Below are 24,961 nucleotides of genomic sequence, written 5' to 3' on the forward strand. Positions count from 1 at the left end.
TGGGCCCGCGGTCCCCGCGGCGAGAACGTGACCCGACTCGGATTCAATGTCGCGCAATACCGATTTTTGATAAACCTCGGCTACTACCGTAAAATGGGGTGAGTAGGATCATAAACATAGACATATAATTTTTTTATTTAACACCACATTGAAAGATGTTTACCAGGCAATGCTACAATACATTACAAGCCTTAGAATTAAACAATAGCCTTAGAATTAATTAATTTGTTTACATGTAGATATAAGTTTTTTAAATTATGATGCTAAAAGGAGCGAACCTCAGCATGTGTTGCAGCAGGCTTACCTACTACAACGTTGGTTTTCAGGCCAGGGGTCAAAACTGAAATTGAAACCTCGATAACATTTTATTTTTACATATGAAAACTGAATGGTGTATATAATAAGTGTTCCGGACGTTTGTATTTTAGTTTTTATTTTATTTTGGGTAGTTCCATTTCATAACTTTGATGATAAAGAGGAAAACCCACCTCACCACGTAGTACCTCGTATTTGGGGTGAGAGGGGTTTTCATACAAAGGTGATTTTGGAAGATTGTTGGATCGATTATTTTTTTTATTATGCGTACTATAGCTCCATTTTAAATTGGAATACATTATTTTTGTAGCAGTAGCCTTAAATCCCTTCTCACCCCCCTCTCAAACCTTCTCTCCCCATTCATAACCCACCTCGCCCCGCGAAACCTACTCACCCCGTTTTACGGTACTGTCCCAAATCAATTTAAGTCTCAGTTATAAAGAATGCTTTTGCGGAACTTATAGTTTATTTAGGCGCAAAAATGGTAAATGTCTTCTAGGTTAAGCAAATTAAATATCGTTTGCCTACCACATAAGTAGGTAATATCTGGGTAACCGAGCTTCGCTCGGAAAACATATAAAAACCCCCATCGAAATCGTTAGAGCCGTTTCCGAGATACCCGATATATATATATATATATATATATATATATATATATATATATATATAATAAATATATAAATAAACAAGAATTGCTCGTTTAAAGGTATTAATTAATTAATAGATATACAAGAAGAAGTATACAGATACTCGTAGTTTCACATCAGAAATGTTTGACAATGACTGTACGAGGGAATCATCAATTTCCTCGCGCTATCCCGGCATTTTTAGCCACGGCTCATGGGAACTTGGTCCGCTTGGCAACTAATCACAAGAATTGGCGTAAGCACTAATTATTACGAAAGCGACTGTCATCTGACCTTCCAACCCAGAGGGGAAACTAGGCCTTATTAGGATTAATCCGGACCCGGGTCCGAATTACTGTAGGTAATGTAATCATAACATAATAATACATAAATATATTAAATATTTAACCTATCTTTCAACTTTGTAATGAAGCCTCAAGTTTTCTTTACTATGCTATTAATGTTTTTATTTTAACATTAAAGATGAGTGAATGATTGATTCATAGAAGTTACTCGTATTTATAATAGACAGGTACTCAAATTACATGTTTGTTTGTTCTGAAATATTGTTTAGGTACCTACACATTATTTAAAAATAAATTATGATTGATATTGAAAGGTTAATAGAAAACAAATGCATAAATAATAATACTAAACAAAAAACTTCATTACGTAGCAAATTTTGGGTCTTGAACCCTTAATTTTGGAAACTACCTACTGAGAAAACTTCATCAAATCAAAGTGACATTTTACTTACTGACCTTATATTGAAGTCACTGTTAAACATAAATACGTAATTAAAATCAGGTCAATAACAATTTATATTTACAAACAAGATATATACAGTGGTATTACTAAAAGAAATGAAAAACTAGCTTAAATCTAAAATTATAGGCCCTTGTGGCATTGTACCAAGGTACGCTATAAGTAGCTCAAACCCACAAATATACCTAACTATAAACTCGTTCGACTAGGAAAACAATAATTAGTTATTGAGGTTAAGTGCTTTCACAATAAATAAAGTGGCGTGATAGAATGGAGGCCTAATTGTCTACCTCAGGATAGCTTTTGAATTCCTGAGTGCTACAAGTTATTTTAAGAGAAGTACCTAAGTTAGAAACTGCTGCTAAAAATAGCTTCGATGTGGAAGGACTTCGATCAACACGGGCTTCCAACACGTCGGAAGGGATAGGCCCAAGCGATATCTTGACATTCAAATCATTCTGCCATTTTTCGCGGGTGGGGGAACGTGCACACAGTCGCACTTCTCACACACTTACGTACAAAATCCAATTTGTAATGACGACACAAATACATAAAAAATGACACCCTACACAGACAAATCTTGCACACCTCGATCTGTTTTTGTGTACGGACGAGTCACAAGTGTCACAACACGCACACTAACACAATTTCGTCAAGAGATGAGAAGTCGGATTTGTCACTCGACGGATCCGCAATTTGTACTGGGCGAGAAAAATCGATAAATCCAGCAATTACATGAGACTAAAATATAATAATTGTGTTTAAATGTAATTAAACGTATGACATGTAAAAAAAATATTACATGTGAAATGTAACACCTTCTTTTTGTAAATTTGATGTCCCCGACCTCTTTTTACAACAAAAAACCGAGCAATTAGGCATTTTTTCTGCTGCTGTGTTCACTCGCGCGTCTGGACTCGGTCTAGTTAAAAATCCGAGCGCAACTAGTTTTATTACCCGCGCTAGATCAGTTGATCTTGTACCTAGGCAGAGGGGAAATAGTGCGAATGCCGCATCCCTTCCGTGTTGATCGAAGTGGAAGGACGATGAAATCTTAACAAGCCAAAGACGTGTTAAATTGGCGAAAGTTAGACCCACAAACTGCCTCTCTATCTTTGTTTTGATTTATTTGAACTTAGGTATATTTAAAATTACACAATTCACATTGCAAATAGCATTTTATGCTTTTGGAAGTTAGTATAAAGATACTAATTTATAGTTAAGTGGTCATAATATTCTTGAAATATTTTCTGATTTATATTCGTCATAGGTAGCTGTAGAAGTGACTAAATTTTATAAAAAAATATTGCAGTCATAAAAATAATAAAATAAGTATTCTATTATCTACAGAATCATAGTTTTACCTACTTACTTAAGTATTTTTAACTTTATTATAAAATGCTATTAACGACTAGTAAATACAGTCAACATTCGTTGCGCTCCATTAAAGTAAATGTACATTTCAACCCATTAAGAAATGTATTCCGATCTAATCCAAGACGGTTTGTATAACACAAGTAAATGCACTAAGGTTAACATTAGTGGGCCATTGTTTATATACGTGCATACGATCCATAAGGTCGTGGGTTCGAAACGACTTGCAGCACGCGACCGATCCGCGCCCAAAACACAATCCCTGTAATAGGATGCCGTATTCACGTAATGGCTATGCATATGCAGGGTATAGGTGCATGCCGATTGATCGATTTGGTTATAATTTTGAGGTGGGACCCGCTTAGATTTAGACAACCTATTTTCGTAACGCGTCTGCTGCTAATGATTTAGGACTCGGTATTGACTGAAGCGTGTTTATTATTTTGGCTACATTATGAAATAATTCATTCACAAAATGGCCGTGCAATTTTACGGTCTGGTGTAACTATTGTGTTCTTAGGAACCCCAGTAATTTAGGTTATTTTTCAATATCACAAGCGATATTGATTCTACATTGGAAAAAAAGTGTCCCCATTTATTCATAATTATTTTCGATGTTCTACCTATTACATTATATTAGTGCCTTCGATTCCAAAAACTTAGCCACTTTTTATTTATTTATTACAGTTCAATCTATAGTGCTCGTTGTTCTTGGTAAGTACCCTAAAATTGCTGGAAATCTTAAGAACACATGAACTTCCAACAATAAAGGAAGCCCAAAATAACCCTGAATTTCAGTTTATTTAGGTGTGGTTAGAAATATAATTTGTAGAGTAAAAGTATTTACAAAATGTATTCAAGGCTCATTTTTCACCGCGTCAATAAATCATGTTTATTTTTTTCTCAATAAACACCAGTTCCAGTCCTTTCCCGCCGCACCGCTTTCAGTCTGATCGAATCTAAAGACAACAATCTTTCTTTTTACAACGTTTCCGATCACAGACAATGGAAACACCTTAAATTTGTTCTCGAGTTCTCGGCTCGTTAGCAGCCGTGTTTTTAGAATGTACCTCTAAAAGGCGACAATGAGTTCCGTGCCAGTCGATATTATATTCACTAGGCGCTCACAAATCAAAATGAACACATCACAATAGCATTCCTGCTGAATGCTGATGCTTAGGAAGCTCTTTTGTGCCGAAAATTGAGTTTTGACTTGCTTTATTCGATTTCCCACAGTTCCGTATGATGTGTAGAATGAGGCGGAGAATATTTTTGTTTAAATGTAAACTGGAAGGTGTTTTCATGGACGTTTAATAGAAAAATGCTTGCTTCGTTTCTTTGTATTCGGTTCGCCGACTCCCTATATTAGAAAATGGTTGTTTATCATGACAAGCTTGCGATAAGATTTCTGATAATATTACGACCTAATACACTAAATAAGTGACAGAGAAACATTAATTGTTTTTATATGTAGGTACCTATTTATTTGTTTGCTATATTGTAATACAAAATTAAATCTGTCAGCAGTAAAAACAATAGAAAAGTTGGTGAGAAAGTACTGTAGGGCTAAGATGGCCGACTCTTTATCATTTGTCAGCTGTCACGTTCTAACAAATATGTAAGCGAAAGTGACGCATGGCATGACAGGTGATAAAATGTGACCATGATAGCTGGTATGTACTGTACAGTAGTATACTACAGACATTTATTAATATGTATTGAGGGAAAACAGTGCCCCAATTAACTCGCCGAGATAAATGTCGGCCCTAAAACAGTAGGCAGTTGAGCCAAGAGCTTCATCTAACGCCATGGCTCTTTTTATTTACTTTCGTAATGAATAAATGTATTACACCGGGGATTCCTTTCCTCACTTTCTTTACTTCCTTATTTTATTATAAACCGTAGAACACTGTCTTATGCTTCTACGCGATGTACTTTTTTTTATCTAGGACGTAATAAATTTTATTTTCACATTCCCTTTTTGAATTTATTCCAAAATGCAAATGTCTGACCTCGTGGCTGTCACCCGTCTTTTAATCTTATAATGAACTGGATAAAGCTGAATGAAGGAATCTTTTAATGTTTCTTGCACAAATGCTTTTGTTTATGTAATTGAGATTTATCTCCGATTCTGTCTTGTTCCTGAAGGCTTTGACACGATTAGAAAGGTTAAGGATTGTATTTACAAACAGCTGATTAGTTACAATGAAGCGTTGGGTGAATGGAGAATTGATGCGGTTAAGTGTACTTTTGAATGAGATATTCATAATTAGACATGTAGCAAAAATCATGAAATTAAACTATTTAAACGGTTTATTGCGTATAATTAATTAAAAATATATTTCAAACGTTTTACAGCGATCGTGGTTAATGGGTGACTGAGGAATAAATAAATATTAATTAACCTTTGTCAAATGCAAAACTATACATTTAGAAATAATAACAAAATTTATAAATTTCAAGGCTACCTACATGCAAATTTGTTTCATACAGCTTACTATTATACATGACTTAAGGGGCCCACTGATTACCAGTCCGCCGGACGATATCGGCCTGTCAGTTGTTCCGAGCTGTCAACTTTTTGTTCTAACTGACAGGCCGATATTGTCCGGCAGACTGTTAATCAGTGGGCCCCTTTACGGACACCATAGCTCCGTGATAGGTAGTGATACAAATAATAAAGTATTAACCCTTAAATGCATAGTGTTGCCAAATGTCTACAAAGCATTCGACAGCTCACAGAATAAGGGTTAAACAAATTCTATTTGTTCCTATATATTATTTCAATAGTAAAACTAATAAATTTTCCGAATCATTACATACATTTACGCAGTATTTTAATTTATAAAAATTACATTTGTTTATAGACGAAATGTCGGAAAACTTGGAAAAATCTGGAAGTTGATGATTTTTAGTATGTCATTTTGGGCAGATTTTTCAGGGTTGGTAATTATTTTATATTTAAAAACTTTATCATAGGTATATCACAAGTAGTGTACCTTTCTAATGGCAGTAAAAAAAATCATATATCTATTACTGAAAATTACATATTTACATAAATATGATTTAGCCAATTCAACTTCTAACACTGATTTCGCAGTGAAAGTGAAAATCTAAGTTATATATTTTTTACTATTTTTCCTAGAATCGGCAAACAATTATGTGATACATATATTAATTTCGGGCAAAAAGAATGTCATGCATTTAAGGGTTAATTTTCCATTGTTCCAGTATCCACAGTGGATGTGGACGCGGTGTTGGGCCGCACGGCGTCACTGCCGTGCGACGTTTCCCCGGACGCCGGAGAAGACCGAGTGTACATGGTACTCTGGTTCAGGAAGGCTGGTGGAAAGCCCATATACAGGTAGGTACTTTATTTAATGTCTAATACTCTTTTCACACCTCCTATTCAGAAAAGAGCTTTTTCTTCCCTGCTAGGTGGGATAAGTGGCAGTTTTCCTCCCTGCTAGGAGTCAAAGTAACACTATTCTTTTCTAGTACACTATTTTTACATTTTTTTTGCACATTATTTTTTTAGCTTAAATAATCTGTTTAAGCATCCGATTGTGTCAACACTAAGATTTTTTTATTTTCCTCATAGTTGATGTGAAAAGCAGTATGTGTCACACGGTATCAAAATTATTTCGTCTTGGGCGTTAACACTTGAATCCCTCATTAGGTACGCTCAGGATTCAATTTATGCCCTTGGCGGAAATATATCATTTTGATCCCTTGTAACACAAACTACTATTGAACGTCACACCTGTCGTGTGCGGCAGCACGTCATTGTGGAACTTGTCAGAATGCACGAAGGTTGATATTGGGCTGTCGCCGCACGCGTCTTTGGCGGTCAAACGGTTAAGTCTTATTTACCTATTTGCGTCTTTAGTTAAGTACAACTTCTTGTTTGTCTCATCCTAATGTACGGTTGTAAAAAATAGTATCCTATTGTTGTAAAGGCACGCTGGGCCGGGCCCGAGCCGAGGTGTCCGACACGTCATTTTCTATGACCGCTGATCGGTGATCAGTGGTGCTTTCCATAGAAAACGAAGCCCCGGAAGCTCCGGCCCGGCCCCGGCCCGGTCTAGAGTGAGTCATCCTTGAGAAGAAGAGAATAAAATTTGGTCAGTAAATATCACAGACAAGACATCCTCTAGACTGAGAATAGTAACGCTACCCCCTCTGCCACTTATACGGTAGTTTTACTCCATCTTCGAGTCAATCCCGTGCCGTGATTGCTCCGTGTCTTTGAACGGACCATTCACGGCACGAGATTCGCTCACCTCGTCCCCCCGCACCCCCGTTTGTTTGGCAGCATCGGTTTCATGAAATAATTGCTCTAAACTCCGTCTAGAGGATTCCTAGTCTATGGTAAATATCCATATAATAATGGTGTATTTTAATTATGTAAATTACATAAGTGAAATTTGAAATGTATCCATCATGCTTTCGAAATTTAATTAAAATGTATCCATGAGCTTCAAAAGTAAACACACAAGAAGCAATCGAACTCTCAAAATCTTAACTCAATTTGAGAGCGATGAGCAGCAAAAACAAATCAAAAATCAACGAACTCATCGAATCAGCCGTTCCTAACATAAATAATCCCGTTAAAACTATTCCCTCTTCTAGAGTAAATCCACTTGCCTCGCTAGTGAGCGTAAATTGAGAGATAAGAAGGCAATTATCCTGTAAATACGTCGTGAAAGCGTATTTAAATATCGTTAAGTCGGGCCTAATGAACCGTTCGGCGCCTTATACACGGATGACGGGAACGAACGGGAGCTAGGTAGGTCTAGGGATGTCTATGTGCCGTACCGAGGGAAATATTCTCTAGAAATTTCACAGGAACATTTCGGAAATAAATTTTATACTTGCGTAAGGGAATTTTTGTTGTTTGTTTATTTACCGTATGGCATGTATATATAAGGGCATTTTCATTCTGCCTTGTACTTTAACGTGCGACTTAAGTCGTGTTTCAGTAACGTCTAACCGTCACATTCCTGACCAAATGCATGGGGTTTGACATTGACCGTCAGTTTTGTGACGATTGCTAACCGGCAGTTAAATTGTAAATAGTTAAGTGAAAATGCCCATAAATATAAAGAAACTTTTGAAGAAAGAAGCATAGTTTTTTAGTATTGCATGTATTTGTATTTTAGTATTGCATTATTTCAACTTCTTTTTAGGGTTCCGTACCAAAACGGGACCCTATTACTAAGACTCCGCTGTCCGTCCGTCCGTCTGTCACCAGGCTGTATCTCACGAACCGTGATAGCTAGACAGTTGAAATTTTCACAGATGATGTATTTCTGTTGCCGCTATAACAATAAGTACTAAAAACAGAATAAACCCAGGGGCTCCCATACAACAAACGTGATTTTTGACCGAAGTTAAGCAACGTCGGGCGGGGTCAGTACTTGGATGGGTGACCGTTTTTTTGCTTGTTTTGCTCTATTTTTTGTTGATGGTGCGGAACCCTCCGTGCGCGAGTCCGACTCGCACTTGGCCGGTTTTTTTTAATCTTACCCAAGTCACTAATGTTTCCGTGGAAATGGCTGATTGAAAAATGATTAGGTGAGTATATACCTCTCATAATATTAAATCAACTAACAATCTTGAGGTATATTCTTGGGAACGTGAACATGCCAATACGACATCACTAGACAGGACCTTGCCTCGCCTACCTCCCTCCCTTACTAACACACTACTTCATATGAGATAGAAGATACCGTGACACGTTTGATTCCTTAAGGTAAATCACTTCACCCGGATCCAATTAACATTTAGAAACACCTACAACGAAACACACTTAAGAACTTGTCATGAACTCGTTAGTCGCACTGTACAGAAATAATAATTATTTATACAATTGTGTACCTTCTTCCATTGACTTAAGCAAGTAAAAATTTGTATGACGAAGTCTTGACGCGATTTTTTTTAATTGGGTCTAACTTAATAAATTAAAAATAAATAAATTATGTAGAGGGCGTTCGTAGTATAAATTGGGGACAGTTATGAATGTCTATTTTTATTCTTTGTGAGACTTTTTACCAAGACATTTTTTAAACAAAATAAAAATACGGAACGGAATGCATACGAGTACTTAACGATAATTTGTTTAATTGAAAAAAAAAATGTAATCAAATCAATGTTTTCTAAATTGTTTGTCTGTCTGTCCATCTGTCTGTCCGTCTGTCTGTCCGTCAGTCTGTCCGTCTGTCTATTCGTCTGTCTGCACCAGGCTGTATCTCATGAACCGTCACAGTTGAAATTTTCACAGATGATGTATTTCTGTTGCCGTTACAGCAACAAATACTAAAAAGTACGGAACCCTCGGTGGGCGAATCCGACTCGCATTTGTCCGTTTTTTAAATATTAACAAGCTTTTATTAATAAAACAGTCAAACGGCTTACAAAACAGAGTATCGAAATAAGCCGAGAAATAAACAAATCGCTAAACCATAACGAGTCTAAACTGGGGATAATCCACTTAGACTGCCAAGTATTGTCTAATGAACACCGAGTCAATGCCAATATCCTTCTGCGATTCACAAAGACTTGCTTTCATCCCTTCAAAAGGATCCCTTCATATCTTGAAACATGCTGCCGAACCTTCCTGGAATATAATTTATGTTGTTACGAGAACGGTTACTAATCTGTTTAAGTATAAGTGGGGTTTCAGTTCAAGTAGGCACACGTGACTGGACTTTTCGGGGTACTGTACGTATTTGAAAAGTGCAAACTTGATCCTATTACTAAACCTTCTACCCGTCTGTTGCGCGCTGTATCCTATAATTTGATAGCTTTTTGAGAATTTAGGTAGCTATTGTGTAAAAGTTTTTGACAAAACGTAGTAGGCGAAGGTCACCGTTTCAACTTGGGTAAAAATATTTTCGTATGTTCGGATGTTCTCCTCTGCAGGTCGAATTTCTCAATCGATTCTCGTGAAATTTTGTGAGCAGGTTCGATAGTTAGATACAATTTTTCTGTCGTTTCGTTTTTTGGAAAATGTTCAAAATGGTATTATTTGGCATAAAAGAAAAAGTGTAAGTACGAGCATAGAGAAAAAAATATATAAATTGCTCACTCCATACATCAGTTATAGTACCAGAAAGACTATTAACATCTAGCAGTAGTACTGCTACATCTATTGTCAAGTAGCAGTAGGTATTGATAGTTCCGCTACTCGATGCTAGATGTAGACTGAAATTAATTGTCTAACTGATGTATGGAGTGAGCACTCTTGTCTTACTATATTTCTCTATGATACGAGAGAGCACTTAAGACCATTGTGAGCTCGCGCGCTGTGATGACTCAATGTTGTATGTAATTTTTATTTTTTGAAATTGAAATTGAAGTATATTTATTGCAAGAACATAGTGTTTTGATACAACCGGTGGTCTTCAGTTTTAGTTATTTTTTAAGTTTATGAACCAACTAGTTTTGTTTAGACTTTGACGTACCTTTCCAAATGAATAACCCGAACGAAGTAAATTTATACTCCGTACAGCCGCGGAAAATTCAAATCATCGGCTGTACGCTGTCTACTGAGGCAACGATTATCTGGAATTTCAATTATAAGTATCTTGAAGGCAATAACCGGCAGAGCAACGAACGCTTTGCGGGGATAATGCCGTCATAAAAAGCGTGCTTAAATTGTTAAATTTACCTGGAAACAGCAGGGGTGTACAATCAAATCATCTCTCTCAAAGCTTCTTGCTGTATAAATTAGGATGGAGGTCGGAAAATTGAGAAAAATGTTGCCTGTCCGGAAATTGAAAAACTTCGGTTGGGACGTTCTTTTATTCTAGAATTTGACAGTTTTTTTTTAGAGGAAAATGAATTTTAGGAGCGGACCATGTGACAATTTAGGGGCTTTTATTAAACCCGGCTGGGCGTTGATTCTATTAGTTGGGCAGTAAATAGAAGAGGCTTTGTTGACGTGACTTTGCAATTTTTAAGAAAACTCTTCCCTATTTTTGGGGTGTATTATTTTTGGGAGATAATACAAAGTGGGGTGACGGGGCAACAAATTGTGGTTGGTCATTGGCTGATTATTTATAGTGTTATCATTTGTAACGGATGATGTAGCCTAAAGCAGCACTTTGAAAAATGAGTAACGGTTTATCTGTTCTAGAAAAAATATTTTTTTCTGTGGTATAAGGATAATGTTTATAAAAATGACTTTCTAAATTCACCTCTTTATTATTTTACTATTGAACAAATGGATAAACAATAATAAATATTCTCTCTGATTAGCTAACTTCACTTAGCAAGTGGTAGTATAAAAACGTACCTACATCATAAAATAAATAAAATAATCACAACTCCGACTGTTAAGTTTAAAGGTTGCTTTAAGAAACAATGTTATGAATAATTTGCAGTTCTAACACAAATGTCTTTTAAAAAATTAATCGTAATATTTATCATTCTCAATATTAGCATTATTAAACCGTGCTATTAGTACCTACCTAACTGTAGGTAGTTAATCCCAATTAACTCTTTATTTTAATCCCAATTTTTACTTCTGTATGTAATAATTTTGTACTATGAATAAAAGGTGTCCTACTCGTAAGTACCTACTTTTAAATGATGATTCATGTTACAAGCTATTTGTATGCCAGAAACATCGTGTTAATATTTATCTAAATTTACAAAATGAACATTTATATGGTTCGTGGAGGTAGGATAAATTAAGTACGTTAATTTAAGATAGTTAATTTATAAGTTTTATAACAGATTATTTTTAATGAAAAATTATAAAAGTACCTACATACCTACCTAACTGTATCTTCCACGATAAAATAGCAAAATTACCCCGCCTCGCACTAAAGACCTCGAGACAGGAATCTCAGATTGTGACTCACACCTGTGACACATGTTCCTTTCTCTAGGCCCAATTCGAATAATGCTTATAAGATGTCGCAGCGATACGATACAGATCTGTCAGTGACAAAATTGTAATTTCTTCAACCAAAAACGTCACTTTTGACACTGACAGATCTGTTTCGTATCGCTGTGACATCTCATAAGCATTGTTCGAATTGGGCCGTCTCACACTCGACACCCAACCTTTACCCACGTCTACAGTCGGCTAAAGTAGGTATTTTTACTATTCTGTCACTTTTGCCTTTTACTAGAGTCTGTGCGGAAAGAGAAGAGTCATGGAATGTACGGGGCCCAATACATTCCACGACTCTTCTCTTTCCGAACAAACTCTAATGTTATAATATAAACTTGGAACGGCATTGTGAGTGTGACATAACGGGCTAGCTTTTTCATTTAAACTACTAAACGCGTAAACAAATGGCATAAGGCCCCCGCGGCATTGTGCCAAAGATGCTGGCAGCATTCCCTCGCTGAATGGCAATATATATATGCGCTGCGAGAGAAAGCTGCCAGCTCTCTGGTCACCCGTAGTTATCAATGAGCCTTTTGAGTCGTTCATTAAAAAGAACATGTGCGAACAAATTGGTAGTAAATTAAATACCCATAATACCTATATTAACAAATTTAGATATTTAGGCAGCTTAATTACACAAGACTCCAGATGTACAGACGAATAGTATCAAGGATAGCTATGGCGAAAACAGCTTTCAACGCCAAAAAACATTTGCTTAAGGCTAGGATCTCTAAGAGTACAAAAAAGCGCCTAATTAAGATATACATCTGGAGCATCGCTTTGTATGGGTGTGAGACGTGGACTATGAGGCAGAAAGATAGGAAACGATTGGAGGCTTTTGAGATGTGGCTATGGAGAAGAATGGAGAGAATAAGTTGGACGGAGAAAAAAACGAACGAGGAAGTGCTGCGAATTGCTGGAGAGAAGAGAAACCTACTGAGGACCATAGAGAATAGACGAGGCAGAATGATAGGTCACTTGATAAGACACGACAATTTCTTTAAAACTATATTAGAAGGCAAAATCGAAGCTAGAAGAAGAAGAGGAAGACCACGAGCAAGCTACACACAACAACTAAAAACAAAGGCAAATGTCGTGTCTTACAGGGACCTAAAGAACCTAGCCGAGGACCGCGAAAACTGGCGCATACTCCACCGACAAGAGCCACGCTCTTAAATTATGATGATGATGATGAATACCTATATAATGTTTTTAGATAAAGCTAGAGCACTAGCTTTAACTAGGTACATATTTTGTTTGTATTACAATTCCTAGCAACTAAAACTAATACCTGATATGGATATTTGTTATGAAAGTTCATGTCAAATTCAATGTTATTTCAGATTGTAATTTTAGGTTCGTGTGACTCTTTAAAGCTTGAAAAATTATATTTTTAATCCTCAACGTGATATACGTACAGACGTGCAGTCTAGACTGTAAAACGGACTGCAAGCTGTTAGGGTTTAAAACGTCACGCCGATGACAAACTGCAGGCGCTGCGACAAAGCTCAGATAAATAACATTCAATGAAATGGAACTAAAAGTTACTATGTGAATTATTTCGGGGAACATTAGAAAATATGTGAGAAGTTCGTTTTAAGGGTATTTACGTATTTGTGTGTTTATCAGTTCGAACTAATATAGTTGTAGGAGTACCTATTAGTGGTTTTAAGGTATTTATGTATAAAAAGTAAACGCAACAGCAATTTAAATTAAACAGGTATAAATAATAACTTAAATTAAATTATATAGGTATAATTATGTTTTTAGTTAATTAAATTTAGTAGGTATTCTTTCTGTTTTTATATTTTTATGTTTGTAAATAACTGGCGACCGCCCCGTCGCATAGGTTAACAAAGTATACATAAACCTTTCTCTTGAATTACTCTATCTATTAAAAAAATCGCATCAAAATTTGGTGCTTAGTTTTAAAGATATAAGCACACATAGGGACAGACATACAGCGGGAAGCGACTTTGTTTTATACTATGTAGTGATAAATAAAAACACAACACAAAATATAAGTAATATACACATATATCATACATTTATGAAACACAACATGAAGAATATAACATAACAGCTCGTTCTCGCTCGTCAGAAAATTATAGTTCCTAATACGAACAACACGCATCTTTCGCTAGTTTTCAACATATATTTTATATGAGGACACAAAAGAAGTCTCAAATGGGTGAAACTTTCATCCCCTGACAATACAGTTGAGCTCACATATTGGAACGCTTTACCACTCTGACATTTTTAATGCTGACTCAGTCTTAAAATCTTAGTTTGCTACGTGCAAGCTTGGGACACAAAAGCCTTTCTTACTTTTTCAAATTGTAGTTGTTTTATTGTGTTTGCTCCCACAGACAAGACATCCTCCAGACTGAGCCTATAGTAGCGGTACCCCCTCTGCCACAAATATACGGTAGTTTTAGGTACTCCATTTTCGAGTCAGTGTCTTTGTGTGACGTCCGTGTCTTTGAAAGGACCAATCACGACACGAGACTCGCTCACCTCGTCCCCCGCACCCCAGTATTTTTGGCAGCATCGGTTTCATGAAATAATTGCTCTAAACTCCATCTAGGGGATTCCTAGTCTATGGTTTGCTCCTAATAAATAAAAATACAGGCACTGATCTGCTTAATTCTATGCAAACCCCGATTTGCAAATCAGGGTTGGCAAAAGTATCTGTCGTATGAGACCCTAACTTCGCCGTTGGTAGTTAGCCTAAGTAAAATATTAAATATATTTTTACCAAGAAATAGATATCGAAAAATAAAACCAAATTAAAAAGAAATTCTAAAATATTATTAGTCATTAGAGACACACGTTTTATTTCTTTATCTACGTAGGTAAATATGTGTTACTACTACGTAGAAAACTGTAGATAAACGTTTGAGTGGTTACACACTCGTAAAACGATACATCCATACATCATTATTTTGCAATGTATGTCTTCTCAAAATATATATAACGAGCCTTACTAAGGCGTAAGCAAGGAAGTGATTGATTGATTCATCGAATTCGAGTGAAATTTCGATAACCCATTTGGAGAGAGTAGGCGTTTTTTTAAACTGCTAACACACACGCATTAGCCATGTCGTTACCGTTAGCCATATTTGGCTTGACTGTTGCTTCATCTAAATTCAAAGCTTGTGCCTTAGTGTAAGGCCTGAGTGGACGCTCGAAGCGGAGCGTTCGGCGGGGCGTGCAGCGTGGAGTCGGGGTCAGGAGTAATTTGAGCAGCATGCACTAAGGCCGCCAGGGATCGGATACCGGTATTTTTTGTATGGGAACGGAAACGGTATTTTTTCGTTCTTTGCTAATTACTTCATTTCTAATTGGGCAATCTAATAATACGAAGTCGTAACCTAAAAACACAACTGAGTCCTACATTTCTAGTATAAAATAATTCGAAAAATATGGTTATTTCTATGTTTTTGCAAAAAACCGGTTCCGATCCCTGAAGGCCGCTCCTATACGCTTGCATTTGTTTAACATACACGCCGCACGCCCCGCCCCGCTGCACGCCCAACTCGAGCGTCCACTCAGGCCTTACACTAAAAGTTTTAAGTTAGTTAGTTAGTTAGGTTAAATTTATTAGTACCTAGTAGTTTTATTAGTAATTTATTAGTAGTAAGTAGGCTTTAGTTTAAACTCAATGTTTTTTTCCAGCTTCGACGTCCGCGGCCGCTCGTTCAACAAGGCCCTCCAATGGTCTGACCCGCATAGCTTCGGGCCGCGCGCGTATTTCGCGACAGTGGCGCGGCCAGCGGCGCTTACGCTCAGCTCCGTTCAGCTAGGTAAAACATTGATAAAAACTATACTTACATTATAAGTTTAACATCAAAATTATATGTAAATGTTGCCAGTCGCCCGTGTGTCTCGCTCGCGCCAATAATGTCCGGACCAAGTATGAGCGAAATGTACACGCGACTGACTTCATTTAGATATCATTTTGATATCAAAATGTAAAGGCATAAATGTAAGGGGATGTTAATAGCATCGTTCGCAGACGTTTCTGCTTAATACAAAATTAATTTACTATGGGATAGCGCATCATTACTGGTGAATTTCCAATACGATTTGGAACTCTGGTAGCCGTTTAAGAAGTGTCATAGTACTCTTACGGTAGATGTTGCTATGAGCCTCCCTAGGGCTCATAATATGGTGGAAATATTCACTGAATTGGGTACGGTCTTGGTAGCTCAGATGGAAGAGCACTGATCCAGTGGTCCTGGGTTCAAGTCCCACCCAAGACAGTGAATTTTTCCACTTTTAATTTATTTCGAAGCTTAATAGCATCGTTCGCAGACGTTTCTGCTTAATACAAAATTAATTTAAAATGTAAGGGCTCATTTAGACGGGGCGAGAACTCGCATGCGAGTTTGATTACATTGCGTCGTTTGATCGGTCGGCTGAATTGATGTAGGTATCCTCAGTGGTCCGCAATGTAACTAAAATCGTACACGAGTTCGCGCGCCGTCTAAATGAGCCCTAAGTTTGTTATGGCATCATATTTCCGATTCCGAAAGTAAATAACATGTAGAAAAAATATCTAGCCTAACCTAAACCCCAAAGGGTGTAAATAATTTATTTATGATTTTGATTTTTAGATGACGAGGGCACCTACCGCTGTCGCGTCGACTTCAAGAACTCCCCTACCAGAAATTTCCAGATACGACTTACTGTCATAGGTGAGTTCAATCTTAAACCTACGCTCAGAATCGCAAGATACCTATGCCCATTATGCCCAGTATTATTAAGAGAGATTATAATATAAGTAATATAACAAAATCAAAACCTTAACTAAACTAATGCTACATGCGACTGTTTTGTTTCTGTTTTCTTCATGTGTCTCGTTATCTTATTATTATTTTCTACCTATATTTATTTATCTAATAATTAATTTGTTTCTATATGTATTATCTGTCTTGGGCCATGGCATCACCGACTTGACCCTGCGGAAGACGAGCGCTGGTTTCATAACTAGCATTATGCTGAGTTGGGTCCATTTCGTGATAAAAAAAACACACACACACACTGATGCACACTTTTATGTTTCTTTTCGTGCTGCTTTTTTCTTACGAAAAAAAAATATGTTATCTAATCTAATACCTTTAAACGAGCAATTCTTGAATATTTGTTTATTTATTTATATGTACATATATATATTTCGGGGATCTCGGAAACGGCTCTAACGATTTCGATGAAATTTACTATATAGGGGTTTTTGGGGGCGAAAAATAGATCTATAGCTAGGTCTTATCTCTGGGAGAACGCGCATTTTTGAGTTTTTATGTATTATGTTTTCCGGGCAAAGCCCGGTCTCCCAGATATTCTTATTTATTTAACAAATTGTTTGTTTCAATGAAGTTAATGCTTTGAAACATATATTTTAATGTAAATCAGTGAAGTTCCTTTAATATATTTATAAAGGAGTTTACGCCCTGAAATTGGGATCGAAAGTAATTTTACGAAACTAGTATTACTAGCATATTATGCTTATAATTGGTGCACAAGCTATACATTGTCTTGAGCAGAAACTTTCTTGTGAGAGAAGCTATTAGCTCACTTGTTCGCCGTTGCTCAATTCCGGTTAGCAATCAAAGCGTGTATGTTAGGTGTACATATACAGCGAAGTTTTCAAATTAATCAAAGTAAAATCAATTTATGTTGGAAGTTTCTAGAATATTTTGGTGGACAAAGTTGAATTACGGTTGAAGTGTTCTGACACTAACTGAGCTGCGATTGTTTAATACAGGGTGTTCGGCGTCAAATTTTGGATTTAAATTTTTTACTAAAAATAAAATAAAACAGATAAAATAAAACTATTAATTTTTATGAAAAATAAGATGAGTGCGTATTTAATTAAAAAAAAAACACATTATAAATGTCGACCTTCGCTATGTACGCAAACATTTTCCGCATATTCCGAAATTAAGTGAAAATCCTTTGTACAGTCACCTGCAATAATATGTAAGACAACGAATGCCGCAAGAATATCTGACACGATCTTATTTGTAGAGCCATGAGCGTGTCACATATTTTTGCGGCCTCCGAAGAGTAACATATTATTGCAGGTGACTGTACAAACTACTGCGTAGCCCTTTTTAGCAAAGCTGTGTCTCAAAATAGTTGACATTTAAATGATGGCTCCCTTCATCCAAAATATACACTTAATATCTTCTTACCTAACCTGTCTAAGTGTTATAATTATATATATTATTTAAAGATGCAAAATTATTATGTCGCTAAACCAATCGTCAAGAAACATCCTACTATTTGTACCTAAATGCGATATGTTTTCATGTCACAGATTAAAAAACATCTTTAACTAACTATTAACTATTTGTATTCATTCCATACTTGTCCTCAGCCAAATAAACAAAACGTCCAATAAACCGCGAAACTTTTATCTTGATGAAAATTTTATGAGGCGACGACAGGGAATCAATTTAGTCATTACGAGTGAAATGCGGCTCTGGCTAATGACGGTTCGCAGACATTTTAATTATGAGCTGTCGAGCCGAGATCAGGCCGGAGATGGGCACAGTGCGCCAGAGAGTGGAGGTTGACACTAAACTTGGGATACGCAGTATTCGCGTTCATACTATAGTTTATTAAATTGTACAACGGGACTTAATCGCGCTTAAGTGCGCGGTGTGTGGGTTTTCCTTACACCACCGTGATTGTGGGTTTACCAGACTTCCTTACACATTTGGTAACAAAAAAGGAATGTTTCATACAAACTTTCTGGGACATTTTGGAAAATATGGTGGAAATTGTTCAGCTTCATGTACTTTACCAGCATACCAATTTTTATAGAAATCTAAGATGTGATCGAAATGTACCAACTTTTTGAGAAATGCTCATGTCAACTTTAGCCAGTCTTCTCCGAGACCACGGGGACAAAGCCGTCCTCGAAACGTCGGAGGTAAATCTTAAAACTTAGATACGCGATTAAGTCCCGTTGTACAATTTAATAATGTGTAAAAATCGTGACAGTTTAAATCAGCGTCATACTATAGTTTGTCAAGCTGGATAATTATGTCAGAAGCAATGTAAAAAAAAAATATGCAAACGTAGTGGGGCTTTTTCTAAAATAAATATCGAAAACCCGATTCTTTCAAATCTGGACATTCTTGAGCTCATTCTACTCAGAATCGACAGCACTTTCCATCCTACCATTAAAAAAAGATGTCCCAAAATGTCCATTCCATTACGTCACGTTTTTAGTATGAGAAAAATGTTCACTTGTATGTAACGTGACGTAGTGGAATGTACAATTTTCATACAAAATTTTGGGACAATTTTTTTTATCATCAGGATTGAATACCTATGCTAGTGATTCTGAGTTGAAAGAACCCAAAAACACCAGGATCTGGGAGAATCGGGTTTTCAATATTTATTTTAGAAAACGCCGTGTTGGTAACCGGCGATTTTTCATATTTGCCGCCTTTTTCTACTGACTACATTTGCTTGACCAACTATATAAAGCTTACTTAATAAGTCGGTAGATGTCGCTGATGATACGATGGTTTCTACATCACGCTGACGATATTTTTATTAAATTCTTACTTAATTTATAATTTTTCAAATGTTTTTATCTTATGGTATGCCGGTTTTGTTATATTTAGGTTGTTAAAAATAACAGAGAGTCGTAGCTTTTGCTAGGTATTATTCCAAATATTTATAACTGTTAAAACTATGGAGGTGATTTTTTATGAATAAAATGTCAATGGACTCGTCTTGGTGGTATAGTTACTATTTATACTATTTATCGCTCCTGGTGTTATAGTTACTATTTGACCAGCCTCCACCAATATGTTGTTTTTGTACAGTCGCCATCAGATATATCGGGGCGGCCAAGGTGTTCACAATACCTGAACACGCATTCTAACGCCCTGACAATAGAGGCGTGTTGAGATATTTGTGAGCGCTTTAGCCGCTCCATATCTGATGACGTGGCGACTGTACCTACCTAGTGGATTAAGCAATATGTAGTCCAATTACTTTGAAATATTTCTCAGCTGTTTAGTCCAATTCAGTAGTTTATCTACTGTGTTTTTCGGTGCTCTGTGCAATTTAACTCCGTTTGCTGATAAAAAGACGCCAACCACAATGACGGATAAAGCTGCAGGAGGCAGGTTAAATGGAAAAGAAAATTAGCTTTCAAAAGATCAAAATGTTGGTTTGTTATCAGGGACTGATAAAAATTATGACAAACAATGTAGATCGCATTCTTATCGGTTATTAAATAAGTGTTTTTATTTGAAAAGTAAAAATAAGACGTCTTAGATAGGTACTGATAAAAAACAACAACAAAATAAAGGATGTCCCAAAAAGGACGCAAGATTTGAAATTTATGAAAAACACATTTTTCGTTATAATATATTTGTATATAAAATCTTGAAATACATAAAATAGGGTTATTTGTGGAATAATACGTCAGGCAAATGTCCTCCTAGGCTTTGCTGGCACATACGCACTCTTTTGTCAAAATTTTCTATGACCATTTTGCATAGATGCGGCTGAATTTCTCCAATGCAGCGTCGAATTTCCTCTTTTAAAGCATGAGTGGTTGTGGGCTTATTGGCATAGACTTTAGACTTTAAATAACCCCATAAAAAGAAGTCTAAAGGCGTTAAATCGCAAGATCTAGGGGGCCAATTCTGATCACCGAATCGAGAGATCACACGACTAGGAAATGTTTCATGCAGTAATTGAATCGTTTCTCTGGCTGTGTGGCAAGTGGCCCCGTCTTGTTGAAACCACATTACTTCCACATCGATATCCTCTAATTCGGATAAAAAAAACCTTGTTATCATGTCGCGATATCGAGCTCCATTAACAGTAACTGCTTGACCGGCCTCATTTTGAAGAAAATATGGTCCAATAATGCCTCCAGCCCAAAATCCGCACCAAACAGTAACCCGTTCCACAAATAACCCTATTTTATGTATTTCAAGATTTTATATACAAATATATTATAAGTAACGAAAAAAAAGTGCTTTTCATCAATTTCAAATCTTGCGTCCTTTTTAGGACATGCTTTATAAAGGTTGTTCCAAAAAATTCAATAAGTTGACAAAGAAGTTTTAGAAATATTTCTCTTACTTACACTTCTTTTACAAAATACCACTAAAAATACCAATCATTTAACTAAAACAAAACGTACTTTGAAGATTATTTCGAAGTTTCGACGTGGCTTTTATGTTGAAATAATTGATGAGTACAATAAATATGTCCTACGGAGTAATAATAAACGTATTAGGACTCTTTCATTTTTAATTGCTTTTTGATGCGGTATTATTGATTTATTTTAAATTTATTATCATCACCGTGGCCCAATTTTTTTCTTATACTGTCCTATAATTAAGCCTTTGTTTTGAGTTTTCATTTATTTTGTTAATAAATGCACTGTTAGAGCTAGTTATGATCTGAGCGAATGGCCTATCTCGCCTATGTTTCGCTGCCTTCCTCATTTTATTTATACCTAACTAGCGACCCGTCCCGGCTTTGCACGAATTAAGAGCCAACAGGAGTGGTCATTTCTCCATACAAACGTACTCGACTGTTTCCTCCGTGGGTTTTGAAGCTAGAGCAATCATTTTTTCAACACAGATTAATATTATCAATATCTGTGTCGGACCGTTTTGCTTTTTTTGATATTTTTGTTTTTTAAGGCGCTAGAGCCCTTAAAAATGGCCAAAATGGCCTAATTGACTATGCCGCAATGAGAGGCGTGGTATTCAGAACTGATATCAATTAGCTGAAAAAGCAAAACGGTCCGACACAGATAATTTTATAATCATTTAGATTTCCAAATTTGGTTCCGATTGGTTAAGTTTAGGAGGAGGAAACAGTCGAGTACGAAACCTCGATTTTTGAGATTTTTACGCAGGATTTTTCGCCTTGTCCTTATCGCACTAGTTTTAGGAGCCGCTTCCGTTAGCGAGACGGGTATATTTACCTAAAATATTTAAATCTCAGCTCCTGTTTCGTCTTAAAAAATTATACGTATACCTTCCACTTGAATCACTCTATCTATTAAAATATACCGTAAAATAAACTAAAATAAACCGCATCAAAATCCGTTCCGTAGTTTTAAAGATCTAAGCATACACAGGAATACAGACAGACAGCGGGAAGCGACTTTGCTTTATACTATGTAGTGATATAGTTATGTGTAAGTACTTATTGTTTTTCTTTGGTATGTCCAGAACTACCTTACCTTACCGTCTTGTTATATGGTACCTAATAAATAGTAACTGTATAAATTGTTGCAGTGCCTCCGCATCAGATGCTGTTATACGACAAATCGGGGGCAGACGTCTCGGGGGTCGTAGGACCTTTAGAAGAGGGCTCAGCCTTAGTACTGGTCTGCGAAGTTAGGGGTGGTAAGTAAAACCTTTTTATTGTACTTGATCAACCTTTAGGGTCTTATTGCACGAAAGTGTATAAGAAGTTAATAGCTTATACAAGTATAAGTTCTAATGGATCTTCGTATACTGATGTGCCATTGAAAAGATTCTAAAATTGTGAAATTTCGGAAACTTCTCATACTTTTGTTTGGGGGGTAAAAATATTTTCTATAGTGTGTGGAAAATAAACTACGGTTATATGGAGAAGCGGTCGTCTCCGTTTTTCATAATTTCCTATAAAATTTTCCTCTAATTTCCGATAACTTTCCCAACTTTTTTTAATTTTGCGCAACTTGCATCTAATTCATATTGCTGTATTCGTATGTGATCTGTGATGTATGTTTTTGCTGGGAAAACTGGATAAACGAACATGATATACGAACTTGGACTGTGATATTGTTTATATTGTCACGTGACCTAGAAAACTCTCATATCACACAGCTCTACGTTTCCGCGCAGTTTCCTCTTAGGCCTAACAATATCTGCATTAACTTTTTAATACTGGTTGTTTTTTTACCTACCCACACATTTGAATACGCCGATATTTTTCAGTTGAAATATACAATTTAATTTGAAATAATAACTCTGCCAGCATTTTTCGTCTATAAATCTAGTTCAAAAACGATATATTTTTATCTAAAACATTCAAAACTGTAAAAGGAATTTTGTCCAGCGTGATTGTGTTAAATTTAGGCCATCGCTTGAAATTTCGCAATAACCCATTCGCGCGCAAAAAGTCTATGACGATATTTTTTTGCCAAACTAGGTACAAATTGATAGAATTGGGCCGTATTGCCCTGACGCACGATATTGAAAATTTTATTCTTTGAAAAAATTGGTTCGAGGAATATTCTCAATGTATGTTGAATACCAAATTACAAAAAATGAAATTGAGGGACTGATACTAGGAAATGGACCAGAAAGGAATTTGGAAGGTGGACGTTCAGGGACGTGACCGGATCCGCTGTGGAATATCTTTACAAATATTAAATATTTCCCTATATGAGAGTCAAACTCAAAATCACCCAGTATTGTGTGCCGTTTTATCATTACAGTTGTAGACAAAGATACAACAGCAGAAAGTTAAGACTCAATCTAAAATATCTTCTTGAAATATCTGAGTAGGCCTTATTCTAATAATAGTTTAGCAATGCTAAGATTGACATCAAGTTTATTCAATCATTAATGGCTCTGTAATCTATACAATTAATTAAATATTTCACGATATGAGAATCAAACTCAAAATCCCCCAGTGTCCGCGCCGCTGCATCATCACAATTGGTGAGCACACAGGCAATGATAATCCGGTCGGAGGACTGGCGGCCCGCCAACCGGCCATACTGCGGACTTTTCAATGAACCCATTCGAATGGAATATCTCTTCCAATGTTGCCATAAAGGAAATCAAGCAGTAGAAAAATTTAACCGAATTGTTCATTATTCCGGTTATTTTACGCTTTTTTGGTGGGAAACGACGCAGTTTTCGAAGTAGTTTTGAAATTTCTTGAACTGTTTAGATTCGATATTGCTATAAATAGGTACGAGTATTACCTACTCGTATTTTCCTACACAAAATAGACACTTTTACCGTTGTTGATTTGCGCAATATATTTAGCAAAACAAACTCATTTATTGTTCAAATACGCAATAATACGCAAATTTTCACATCGCGCGAGGTTTTGTAGTTCAAATATGTATCAATTGCTACATTTTAACTACTTATTTTGAATCAAATGCCATCATTACGTCTAATGTATATTGATGCACATATAAGTATCGAAACAGCATTCAAAAATGGGGTTGTTAAAATATATATATATATATTGCTCTCGTCTCTCTCATATATATATATATTGCTCTTTATTTATTGCTCTCGTCTTCCTTTATGTGTATCCAAAATTCTTATATTGCTATTTGTCCATATTAAATTGTCTTTCACCTGTTAGTGTTTGATCCTTTCGCATTTTCTCAAAGGTTAGCTGGAAGAGATCCCTTTTAGGGATAAGTTCGCCTTTGTACATAACATTCTTATTTTTGTATTGTTTTTGTCCGTTTTATGTAAACCTGTTTATGTGCAATAAAGTGACATACATACATACATACATACATATATATATATATATATATATCTAATCTATCTAATACCTTTTAACGAGCAATTCTTGCATATTTAATATTTATTTATATATGTATTTATTTATATATATATTTCGGGGATCTCGGAAACGGCTCTAACGATTTCGATGAAATTTGGTATATGGGGGTTTTCGGGGACGAAAAATCGATCTAGCTAGGTATTATCTATGGGAAAACGCTAATTTTTGAGATTTTATATGTTTTCCGAGCAGTCTCCCAGATATTATATATATATGTATTACTAAATGCGGTTAAGCGTACACTGCGCCACTGCGAATAACAGCAGCCGTAACAGTCATTGTCGACTGTACTTTTGCGCATTTTAAGAGGATAATGGACAACCGCTTCTACATACAAACCATAGAGAAAAAAATACATAGAGTGCTCACTCCATACATCAGTTTTAGTACC

The 24,961-nt window shown here is 36.1% G+C and overlaps 1 protein-coding gene across 1 annotated transcript in view; it reads left to right on the forward strand.

Moving 5' to 3' along the window:
- LOC134655967 (hemicentin-1-like) overlaps window positions 1–24,961 on the forward strand; it is a 230,413-nt gene that overhangs the window by 166,000 nt on the left and 39,452 nt on the right. Inside the window, exons 2-5 of the mRNA XM_063511482.1 lie at window positions 6,312–6,444; window positions 15,664–15,791; window positions 16,605–16,685; window positions 22,281–22,391. Coding sequence (XP_063367552.1) covers window positions 6,312–6,444; window positions 15,664–15,791; window positions 16,605–16,685; window positions 22,281–22,391 — 453 coding nt within the window. The remainder of the gene's footprint in view (window positions 1–6,311; window positions 6,445–15,663; window positions 15,792–16,604; window positions 16,686–22,280; window positions 22,392–24,961) is intronic.

The sequence above is a fragment of the Cydia amplana genome, chromosome 17, assembly GCF_948474715.1.
Source record: "Cydia amplana chromosome 17, ilCydAmpl1.1, whole genome shotgun sequence".
Classification (NCBI taxonomy): domain Eukaryota; kingdom Metazoa; phylum Arthropoda; class Insecta; order Lepidoptera; family Tortricidae; genus Cydia; species Cydia amplana.